The 12,547-nt window shown below is 41.1% G+C and overlaps 1 protein-coding gene across 2 annotated transcripts in view; it reads left to right on the top strand.

Annotated features, from left to right (window-relative positions):
* The first annotated feature begins 3,693 nt into the window (after positions 1-3,693).
* Positions 3,694-12,547, top strand: part of clcn1b (chloride channel, voltage-sensitive 1b) — a 37,044-nt gene continuing 28,190 nt past the window's right edge. The window contains exon 1 of one of the 2 annotated variants that reach the window (XM_007550097.2): positions 3,694-4,154. In XM_007550097.2, coding sequence (XP_007550159.1) covers positions 4,104-4,154 — 51 coding nt within the window. In that variant the 5' untranslated portion in view covers positions 3,694-4,103. Of the gene's footprint in view, positions 4,155-11,753; positions 11,833-12,547 lie in introns of those variants that run through there. The other variant, XM_016670486.1, reaches the window with a different exon arrangement.

Consider the following 12,547-nt stretch of genomic DNA (forward strand, 5'->3'; position numbering starts at 1 on the left):
TATTCAGTTATAATCTTTAAACTTCTCCTGCCTACTACATGGCGATGGGCTGGATTTTGGTGCTACTCTCTTATTTATTCATCTACAGTATGATTCCTGAGCTTTTTTTAATAGTACCTTGCAAAATTATTCATACCCTTAAATGTTTTTCACATTTTCTCGCATTGTAACCATGGATATCAGTGTATTTTATTGGGATTTGGAATGAAGAAACAACACAAAGTAGAACAATATTGGGAAGTGGAAAGAAAATGTTTTACAAATAAACGCCTGAGAGCGTTCGTAAACCTTCACGTCCTGTCGCAAACACTTAATCAGATTCAGGTATGAACCTTGTCACCTAAATATGCTTTAGTTTAAATTGTTTTAATGTAGCTCTGGAGTTGTGTTCAGGGCTTAAGGTGAACTTCCACGACTGTCTCGTTTTGTTTTTCTGCTCTGTGTTTAGCTTCAGCTTCTCTGTCCCTGCAGAGGAGCAACATTCCCACAGCATGATACTCCCACCACCACCATATTTCACCATAACGATGATGTCTACACTTAGCCAAACCTATTTTTATTTTCCTTACTGTTTTATAAGCTAACCCTGCTTCAAACTTCTCCACAAATTAATCAGTGACCTGCCTGATGTGTTTCTTTTGTAATTTTGGAAATTATATCTCCCACTTTGCAAACAAGCACAGCTTTGCACAAAACTCAGGTGAAATGAACTGATGTTTGTAGTGACAATGTGACAAAATGCAAAAAGATTTAAGGGTTTAAGAGGTATTGATACTTTTGCAAAGCACTGTAGTGTTTATTTTGTGAAATTACTACAACTGATGCAGTCAGGATAAACGATGTCTTCCATAAACACGAAGCAGCTTCCTTCCAGCAGCCTGTGCCATGTGAGGATTTTCTGTTTGGTGAACTCATGACCACAGTGGAGATTTTCTAGTAGTCGCCCTCCACACAGAGGAATATCTCCAAAGCCTGTGCGACAATTAAAAGCCCCCCAGAGAGGCCTCGATGAGGTGAAGTATGTTCAGTTGCGTCAGTGTTGTTTTGTGGGAAAACTATGTAACTATCTGGACACGACCTTGCTCCTAAAGATTACTCTGCCGTGGAGCAGAGATATTCCTTTTTATACTGATATAGTGGAGATATAACATAAAGAGAGAAGCTGGTGTGAAAAGTTTTGAAGGTCAGACTTTATTGTACCACACTGTGTTAAAGGGGGGAGGGGGCTGAGGAGATGTCTTCACGACCAATGACTGCCAAATGTTCATTACAATAAAAAAAAGCTTTCATTTTAAAAGTTTGTTTTGTTTTTTTCTTTGTAAAAATGCGGCAGTTTGACTGGAGAATGTAGTTTCCACCATGCAGCCCGGCTGCTCCTGTGCGTGCTCCGCCGTATCCGATCCCCCTTGTTGCCGTGTTTGTGCGTGTTGTTGCCTGTGTACAGCCTGTCCTCTCCGTTCTCCGGTGTAGTATAACTGGCTGCGCACTATTTCGCTGCGCTCAGGTCTCTCCATGCTGCAAACTGGGATGTAGGAACCTCTCGCTTTGCCCGCCGACACCCGCTGATAATGTTCTTGGTGTATCAGATACAGGCCCAGCCAGCTGTCCACAGTCATTCTCCCCCTGACACACACACACACACACATAGTCAGAGTAACACATTTCCTGCTGGCCTCTGATGTAGCTGTGAGATTAAGATGTTATGTGCCTGCGTGTGGACCACAAAGCGGGCCAGAGTTAGGAGGGATCTGTGTGCGTCTTTGTGGCTTTTATAATGGCCGCCTGTCTCATTAGCCCGAGAGGAGCAACCCTCCAACGAAAGAGAGACGCCTACATAAATACTTCCACCAGCATTTGTGGGAATTTTTTTTTTTATAGTTGTCTCAATATGTTTTCAAAGTGTTTCTCTAAACATTGCCCTTTTTTATTTACAAACCCATTTTCAGTCAAGTATCTGACCTCATTTTTTAGAGGAATTTTGTAATTTATAAGCCCATTCACCTCTGACGGATGAATCATTTTGATATATTTAAAAAGCTGAATTCAAAGGATGAACCAGTGTTGTGTTGGATAACTTCACAATGAGTGTGTGTGGGTTTTTTTTTTAGTTAAATCTATGACAAATACCAAAGAACAGAGTTTAGTGGATATAAAATTGTGTTTTGGCAGCAACAAAGTGATTCCTTGAGCTGGTAGCTGGAAACTTGCCATGCAGCAAATGAACAACTCAAGAATGATGAATCTACCAGGTCTTATCTCAGGTCTTTGTTGGTCTACTTTGTACGGTAGTTGCTTCCAGATATCGTTCAAGTTGCACTTGAAACTCAGAGTTTTCTACTGAAATCACATCAAATAGATGGCTTACTAAATTTGAGATTCCAACTTGAAAAGTTAGAGTCCCCCAGCTGCCTTTAGTTGAATTGCAGTGCGAATCCCATGTGCATAAAACGACAGTGAAAGTTGCAGGAACAAACTGTTTCTTTTCACTTTAGATGCAGAGATGGAGATTAAAATGTTACAAAAGAAAAAATATTTAATAATTAATTATTAATGTATAATACGACCGTAGTGAGATATTTGATAACTGCTCATGTTGTGACGTTTTTGTTTATTTATCCAGCCATTGGCTTCCACTAATCCACGACTGGGTCATGGGAGCGACAAGTCCAGGATGAAAACCCAAACATCTCTACCCAGTGACATCGTCCAGCTCATTCTGGAGGACCTTAAGGGTTCCCAGACCAGACCAAACCTGGTCCCTCCACCAGGTTCTGGATCTTCTTCTCCCACTGGGTTATGCTTTGAAAACCTCCAAAGCGAGGCTCTCAGAGGGCATCCTGATCGAATGCTTGGACCACCTCATCTGATAAGCAGTGGTTCTCCCACTCAGCCCATCTAACCGCCCTCCTGAGGGAGCTCATTTCTGGCGCTTTTATGTGGGATCTCGTTCTTTCGGTCATCATCCACGTGTCACGACCGTAGGTGAAAAGGAAGACGGACCGGTAAATGGAGAGTCTTGCTTTTTGGCTCGACTCTTTCTTCACCACAAAATGGTAAATGGCTTGTACTTGTACTTTATTAAGTTCAGAGAACCCCAAATTCGCTTCACACTACGGTCAGTCATTCACGCACACACTCGCACGCTGATGGTGGCAAGCTACTCGATAGTAGCCACAGTCGCCCTGTGTGACCGATAATAGACCGAAGCAGCGCCCCCAGTCGGTTTGTCCATCTCCGGTTCCATTCCAAAGTTTAGAGATCGATCAGGATGTGTTTGTCTGTTTGGGATGTCGTCTCTCAGGATATGAGGCCTCTGAGTTTTCCGTCTTCTACAGCACAGATTGACTTAACTCTCCTGCACTGGGTTACCTGCGCCAGCTGCAGGGTTCAGGAACATGCAGAGGGCTTTGCAGGCGGGGTTCTTCAGGTTGAGTGTTTGCTGTGTGAGGGTACATTTAAGGATGAGGGCGCTGCCCCAGCATGTGAGGGTAAGGGGGGAATGCCTCGCTGCATTGGCTGCTAAGGTGTGAGCTGTCATAGGGGGTGTCATGTGCACCTTCTCGCTCACGTTGCAGGGGCAGCCCTGTGAGGGGTGCCCTTCTAGCTACCACCCCCTCCACCGCCGGTGTCCAAACAAGAACAGGCCATCCAAACATACACACACACACACACACATCTAATGGTTGGCTGGTAGGGAGGGTGCTGCAGGAGCAACAAGTTCTGTGTGTGTGTGTGTGTGTGTGTGTGTTATTAGGTGTCTGCAGTTCTAATAAAGGAAAGCGCTGTGTCCCTCTCTGCCTCATCAGATGGCTTTGCTCTGCTTTGTCTGTCCGTCTCATTTCTGTCCGTCAGTCCTGAAGTGGAGCCGGGCCGCTCACAGCCTCTGGACCATCAGGAGAGGAGCGCCTTCACCAGTCGTCTCATCCGCTTAGAGTTTTGCTCTCCTCAGCCAGGAGACCGAGAAGCACAAGATGTTTGTGTGTTTATTTGACCTGGTGTGAAGAGTGTACATATAAGACTGCGCGGTGCATGGTGTTTGCCAACGCCGTTGGAAATGCTGGGGTGTCCAGCGGGGTTATTTTTGGATCAGTGACAGCGCGTCAATGGCTGCAGATGCGTCGCAAAGGAAGGCTCTGAGATACCAGCAGACCCTGGTAGGTGTTTCTACCTTTACCTCCTCTCTCTCATCCCCACATCCTCATGGTCCGCCTCTGCACCCGCTTTCTCTACTCGCCAGTCTTTCCTTTTCTGGTTACTTTCGTGTGAAGTTTGTTGCTTTTGCTCAATTTCTTTCAATTGTCCTCCGTGTTTTGATCACAATAGCTACTTTTCATGGCCTCTTGTCCAATCAGTATTCCCCATCTGCTGTCTTTGTGCTTCTTTTCTAAGCAGGACTTGGTATCAAACACATTAACAGACCCGCAGTTTTATAACGCCCACAACGCCAGAGTGAAAGCAGTAAATGGAAAGTCATCTCAACAATAAACAGGAGTTATATTACCATTATTTATTTTATTTTATTTTTTTTTACACGTTGAGTCACTACTTGAACTCTTACCTTTCCCTGTTTATATCCTGGAAAAAAATGATTTCTCTGTGGCACCTGTACTCCCACTCATCCTGCAGCCTTTTAAGTATTGGTGGTTATAAATACTATATACAGGAAACCTGAGCAGACAGGTTAGCTATACATGCTGAGATGTGGCCATGTCACGATGTCATCTGTTAAAACGCTCATCCGGGGTTATTCTGTGAGGGCACTGCAGACTTTCTTATTTTCATCCAGCGTGTTGCTGCTGCAGACGTAATGGACTCACAGCTTCAAACTGTCCCTTCCTGCAGCTTTGATTGTGAATTATAAGACAAGATAATGAGCAGTCACGGCCCCGGAGCAGCTGGGTGGAGAGCGAACAAATTTGTAAATGACAAAGTAAGCAGAGACACGGTTCTTCTTATTTTCCTGGCCTGTCGCCCGAAGAGAGTCTCTAACCCCCCGACCCGTCTCCATGAACCCCTCCAAGACCCGCAAGTCAGATATAAATAAGAAATCTCAATTTGTCACGCTGTTTACAAGCCGGACGTTTCAGCGATGTGACACTCCTCTCTTTCTCAGGTGCAAACTCTGCTGTGGCGACCGGAAGGAATTAAAAGCCTCGGAGGGTTTGATGTGTGGAGCTGTTAATGGGTTGTCATAATATGACTCATTTATTGATCTGGAGCAGAATGCGGTGCTGTGTGTTTTCGGGTCGACGCGCAGATTTGTTTTTGCAGCTCAGGGAAAGAGAATAAGATAAACTGTTTAAAAAAAAAAGTGCGTTTCAGCTGCTAAAAGCAGTATTCATACTGAGATTTGGTCTAAAAGGGTTTCATTGGGACTTTATGTGACACACCAGCATAAAGTGGTGAATAAATGTAAAGGAAGAAAAAGGGGAACTAACGAAAGTCTCTAGATCAGCGGGTCAAACTCAGTTTTGTTTTGGGCCAAATTAAGATCCTGAATGCTCTTAAAGGGCCGGTTGTGCTGAATGTATTGATGAAACCTGTTCACAAACTGTTAATATATCAATGAATTCTTAACATTAAATAATATCATTGAACATCTTTTCAGTCCCTCCAGGATTTTGTGATTCTTTTTTTGCACCAAATAGTGTTTGCGGTACTAATTTGGAAATATTTTCGATATTTGCACTTATTTATGACGGTAACTGCGACTTTTTATTACTCGCTGTAACAGGTCATGGACTATAACCAAACATCAATTAGAGCTGATGTAAGAAGTAGGAAAGTTTTTGACAATTTTTGAGAAAAATCTGCAATAAACTCCAAATTATTCGGGCAAAAAAGTGCAGAAATTTGTTGATTTTGTGTGAATTTCCACAATAATTCTCAAGACACCAGAAGGACTGATTGATATAGTTTGCCAATAAACAGATTAAAAACTGCATTGATTTGATTGATGGCATAATATTTAAGCACTAAGATTTTAGTCTAGAATCTACAAGGCCACATTAAAAGCTACAGTGGGCCGGATTTGGCCCACTGGCCTCGGATTTGGCGCATGTGCTATAGATGTACAAATCTGGTAGAGACAAACACTTGAAGACTTCCTGCTGTTCTTGCAGAGAATATGGGCTTCTTCAAAATACTGATAAAAAACAGAGGGTCTGAAAACAAAATGAGTTTTTAAGATTTTTATATGAGAAAATGTTGAGTATTCTGTATCATTTTCCTCCTACTTCTCAATTCTTTGGTTCTTGTGTTTTTTGTTTTTTTTTCCAATCACATAAATTTGAATCTGAATCAAAAAATTTTGCAGCTGCAGTTGAATCGTGACAAAAAAGAGGTTTAAATGCTGTGAACATTCACCCTCTGGAGTTATTCTAACATAACATTTTGAGGTTGAACTACTGGGATAGATGAGACACATTTATTTTATAAAAATGGAGGACCATGCGTTTAAGTGGTGGCTAACCCTTTTAATATTTGTTGAAGGAATATTTAGAGTTCAGATTTTGTATGTGTGCGGAGCTTCTGCTGCAGAAATAATAAACGTTTTCTAGAGCATCTGCTAAAATGCTAAATTCAAAGCTAAAATTAAGTCATTTATGGAAGTAGGAATGTATTTCCCTCAACAAAATTTAAAATGAGCTGTAATCAATAAATTGGCAGAGCAGCATCCAGTGAAGGTGTGCAATTCTAAATCGGAGAGCCACTAACACTTTCTTTCATTGCAATTGTCGCATTTTTTATTTTTTGTTGGGGAATATTTAGAGAATGGAAAGTAAATCATTTGTAGTCGAGGAATTTCAACTCAAACATAAAAAATGTTGAGTTTTTAGTCTGTTTGGATGTCCTCTGACCTGTAAATCTGCAAATTAAAGCATGCCGGGTTGGGACTGCTGCGTTAACTTCCACCAGGAGACACCGCTGTGGTCGACCCCTGACCTTAACAAAGAGGAAGCTCCCTCTGTGGACCCTCAGGACGCTGACAGATACGCTCGAGCAGGGTGGCGAGAACACAGTGCTGCTTATTGGTGCTCTCCAGACGCACATGAACTGTATTTCTGAGCCCGACTTGATACAGCTGGTTGCGTGTTACGGTTTATGTGAATTGCTCGGTCTAAAACGAGGCTGTATGAGGAGCAGATCAGTGAAACAGATCTCGTAAGTCTCAAGTAATACGGGCCACCAAATGAGGGGGGATATCGCTCACCTGCCAAATGTCTCGCACGCTGGAACGACTGGGATGTGGACGATTAAGCCATTAAACTTCACACGATGTGGCTGTCACTGGATGTTTTTTTCAATTACAGACATGGTTATGATGCTATAATGACATCGTTACATCAATAGCTTCGAGATCAGACACCACATTATGAAATAGTGTCAATAACCTGCCATTGTTTGGTGCAAAGGTTAAAACGCACCACCTGTCCGGAGGAAAAGCCTCCTGGGAGAGACGGGTGGGAGAAAAAAAAAAAAAACCCCACGACAAACCGTTAGAGAGAGTGAAACAGAAGTGTGTCAGTGAACATTGGGTCACACGCCTGCTAAAATTATCAGCGAGTAAGGTTTCAGCTCGGGGGTGGGGCTGGATGGATGGATGAAGACACAGGGTGGTGAGAGGGAAAGTTTGACCGGGGGGAGCAGAAGGGCAGAAAGGTGAAAGGTTGCTGGGAGAGTTCAGACGCAGGTGAGGCGGTTTGGACGGAGAGCATTTGTGGCATTTCAAAAATCAGGTTTCAAATGAGGGAAACCTGTAGAGAAGTGTGGTGGGTGGAAAAACAAGCGAAATGCTTCCTGTAAACTGAGCCTGCAGGTTGATTTATGATGCTACTGAGGCTTAAGGGTGGAATAAAACGAAAGTGTGGTAGAGAAAACAAATCAGACCGAGCAGCTAATGTGGCGTCAAATAAAGTTAAATCTTTAAGTTACTGATTAGAGAAAAAAACAAAAATGCTCTATAAAATTCACTTTTCAATTCAAACATCAAAGTTGTATAAATGCATCTGTAACATATTTTAAAAGTGTTCATATTGGGGATAAGATTAGAAGGTGAGACAAACATCAAAGTTGTATAAATGCATCTGTAACATATTTTAAAAGTGTTCATATTGGGGATAAGATGAGAAGGTGAGACAAACATTAAAGTTGCACTCAGGATGTATTCTACATGTTATCTTTTCCTGAACTATTTAAATAAGACATGCTCCAATCTGAATGTTTTGCCCTCAGTTTGTTTATGTAATGATAATAATTCAAAATAATTTTCATCTCGACAAAATTCAAACAATCGCATCCGATTTAGGTCAATAATTTCAATAAAGATTTAAATTCAAATCCAATTTGAATGAAGTAATTTGTATAAATTAGTTTTGTTATTAATTTCAGTTCACTCTACCAATTGACTAAAACTTTTCTGCCTATGCTGAACATCTTTTCCTGCTGCTAACTATTGTTTGGCGCTGTCTCTTGTTTATAAGGTACTAAATATGGCTTGGCCCCAGAATATGTATTTCAGAGCTTCTTGGTCCACAGTCTATTTGTGGATTTCTTAGATCATCTGCTTTTTTCTTCCTGAAGGTCTTTCATTAAAGATTGATCACTAATGAAGATGCTTAAGAACAGTCTGCAACTTTAAAGCAAAACTAAAGACAGATTTAAAGATGCAGTATGTAACTTATAAAAAGTATTTAAAATGTCACCGTGTGTGTGCCGCTCCCTCGCCTTGGCTATGAAACACCTTCTCCCTGTTAGCAGAATAGTTAGCATGGCCACTGATAAACAGTTTTCCTGTAACATAAATTGTTTCTCCACCATTAGCACGCTTAGCGGCACGTTCACAAGAATGATTGACAGCGCTAAGACCTTCCTCCTGACTCCGATTGGTTGATACTTGGATGGTGGAGGAGCTCGATCTTTTCACAGATTATCTGTTTCATAACAGATTGTAATGACATAGCTTTAACAAACAAGTAAAAAAAAAACAAAAAAACATATTGGTTTGGTAATGTTGCACCGTTTTAATGTGATTTCTCATTTTTCTTCCAGATTTTTTATAAATCTTTTGTTTGTTGTTTTTCTTGTACAGCGATTGTCTTTAATTGTGCTTTATAAGTAAAGTTGGCATATACATAACATATGGGCTATTTGCCGATTTGCTAGTGGGGGTGGCTGTGACTTATTGGGAAGAGTAGTTGTCTGATGAGTTGTGATCTGAAAGTTAACCCTCTTAACTTGCCTACAGATCTACGTATCCTGTATCGCAGTCCTGATTCAGGAGTTCTTTCTATTGTTGACAGACAACAGGTAGCGCATTTATCTTGCAATCCAAAAGTTGTGAGCTTAGATCTCTCAATGTGTCCCAAGTTGCCTACCAACCACAATCAATTGGTATGAATGTGAGCATGTTTGTAGGTGTGATTGGGTGAATGTGGCTCTGGTGTAAAGTGATTTGATTGGTTAATTTGATTAGAAAACAAACCGCTATAAAACATTTTGTCTTAGCAATGAGTGTGAGAATCGTACAAGCAGCCTGACACCTCTACCTTTGGTCACACTGCGTTTTCTTCAAAAAGCTTTTGTTGCGAGTCGGTCAGTGTGGCTGTGTGGTTCACTCTGACAGGAACAGCATGCCTAAGGCTAATAATCTATGTTCTCCGCCGTCAGATAAACCTCTCGCAACTCAGCTGCTGAACCTACACATGCATTTCCTTTGCAAATGTGGCAAATGTGTCCCCCAAAAAGAGGAAATAAGCAGACTTTGCAACGTAACAGGATTTATTGCCAAAGAAAAATTGGTACGGCAAAGAAATAATTGACCAAATATAAATGTCCTTACTTTTGAGCTGAGTTATCAAGGTCAAAGCAACCTGTCATCAGGCAAGCTTAAAGAAACTTGTGGCTCAGTTTTTTGTAAGTGTTAGAAGTTACAATCAGAGGTTGTTTTTTTGTTTTTTTTTTTGTTTTTTTGGGAATAACAAACTTGTTATTCACTATTTCATGCTTGTGGAGATCAAAATACTTTTGGAAGAGATTCTGCTCAATAGACAGTATAAACCGAGGTGAAGTGAGCTGGGTCAAGCTGGAGTCCTTAGAAACACTAAGTGTTTTTGTTTCAGGTCTTTTATAGAGTAATTGGAGCCCACCAGTATTTGCTGGATAAAAAGCAGCCAGTACCAGTGTGCTCCAAGGTTTGGCTCCCACTTTGCCCTGTGAACCCTCACTTAACTGACTCACAGAGCCTTGCACAGAGTGTATTTAGAGTCCGCTGGAGAAAAATGTTTTCATTCAGACAGACGTTGCTGGCAGGTGACAGTTTTGGTATTGCAAAAAATACTAGCAGTTCCCTCAAAGTAAGACTTGAATAAAATTTCAATCCTCGTACCTCAATAAAGTCACATAGATTGAACCTCAGTTACATAAATTCCAGTTTTTGTGACCATAACGCAAAACAATTGAAACCATAACGTAAAATCTACCTTGACAACATGCCTTCGTGGAGGATCCAGATGTTGTTGATACAAAGCACTTATTTATCTGATCATCAGCAATTGTGATTTACCTCAACAAAAGCAGGAATTTTTCCATTTTGCTGATAAAGACAAGAGAATACAACTTTCCAGTCTCAGTAATAGTGGACATGTGAGCAACTTCACTCCAAGGTCTGACCACTTAATGTTCAGAAAAACCGTCAAACCAGAAGACATCCTCATATTCTACTGCAAAGTTTATGACAAAACAGCCGAAGGAAGAGTAAGCAGAAGCATAAAGCATCTTCTCTCAAAGTTGCATTTGTATAAACAAGATTTCTGGATGTTTGATTGAAGCCAAACCCAGAACGTCAGCGCAAACTCATCATAGCAATGATTTCATTGACATGCATAAAGGTGGCTTACCGAGCTTTTAGCTGTGGAATATACTCAGTTACATTTAAATAATTATAAGCCTGGTAATGATTACATAACTTCATTACGTCCTGGTCAATAAGGCTGTATAAGTGGAAGAGGAACTGCTTTCATTTTGCTCTATAAACTCCAGTTTCTTTTGCTTTACAAAAATCCCTCAAATAAACACATTTAGTTATGTTACCATATGAGAAAAGTTTTATCTAAAAAAATAAAAGAAAACGCTTGACCAAACAGCAAGTTTGTAACGCCACATTTTTTCGAGAAGCTCAATATTCTGTCATTTTGCATGTTTTCAGTCTGATAAAACAGAAATCAGTGCCAGAGGAGTTTTAGGGAAACAAAATAAAGATCGGATGTTTATCACAGCGGAGATGAATCAAGCTTTAGGGAAGCATTTCATCAATGCTGAAGGTGCTTACAGTAAAATGCAGCCTACAGTAAAATGCAGCCAGCCCCGTGCAAACTGGACACGACTGTGGCCTCCTCTCAGTCAGCAGGTATTATCTTCATACCTGCTGCAGCTCAGGTCCTGGTAACATTTATAATCTCGCTGCAGGACGCCGCTGGACCGGCCGCCTGACTCAGAGACTTCCCCTCTGAATTAAGAGCTGCTGACACTTTATTGTCAACCCTCAAGTGGACGTATTAACCTCTGCTGCCTCCTCATTCAGTGTGTGTGTGCAGCTCTCACCATACCCGTCATTCACTGTGGTTACAGTGCAGAGGCAGATTCGGTGTGTGTCCTCCACATGGTCAAAGACAGCAAAGGACAGATGTAAGACACAGATACCCAGGCTGCTTGCTGCAAGTTGGAGAGACGCTGGAGACCGAGCAGCAGGAGCAGCTTAGAGGAAAAACGACAGGAAAGATGAGAGAGCGTATCAACACGTTTGAGACGGTTCTGAATATAGATCAGTTTCTGGTAAGTCTCGCTTTGTAATTTAACTGGTTTCCCTCTTAGAGCGAGGGTCTCCAAAGACCCACTGAGGCCCCTGGAAGCAACTCAAGAATGGTACATATGGTACCTCATCCAGCAGCACAGCACAGATGAGGTTGGAAACTTTTCATTTCATTAAATATTAGTGACAACACAAATGTATGTCTGTTAAAAATCAAAACTTGCTTTCTGTTTAATTTCATAGTAAATAGGATGAGGAAATGCCCATCAGGTTTTACTCAGAAGCAGACCTGGGTGGACCCAAATCTGCACTCGATTCATTTCTTAAACCTGGTTTAATATGACAAACATTTTAAAGGAAAGACTTCGCTTGTCTTTCAGAATAAACAAGATGATAAAAATCAGCCGAACCCCTGCAGAAAACTAAATGATTTCTTCTTTTTTTATTATCATTTAATGAAGCAAGCCTACAAAATCCTTTTGATATTTTGGATTTACAAATCCTTTTCCCCTGAAAAATGAGTTTCAGAAATCATATTTTTGTGTGGCCCTCAACCATTTACAACTTGATGATTTGTGTCCATGTGGCAGATTGTTTGGACCTCCGTCTCTTAGAGTATAAACTTTTTACCACAAACACTTTGATTTTTGAACGAATCATCAAGTTTTATTTACATTTCTAGTGTTTAAAATTCCTCTCATATTCCTATCTATCTATCTATCTATCTATCTATCTATC

This window comes from Poecilia formosa, unplaced genomic scaffold (assembly GCF_000485575.1).
Source record: "Poecilia formosa unplaced genomic scaffold, Poecilia_formosa-5.1.2 Scaffold34, whole genome shotgun sequence".
Lineage (NCBI taxonomy): Eukaryota > Metazoa > Chordata > Actinopteri > Cyprinodontiformes > Poeciliidae > Poecilia > Poecilia formosa.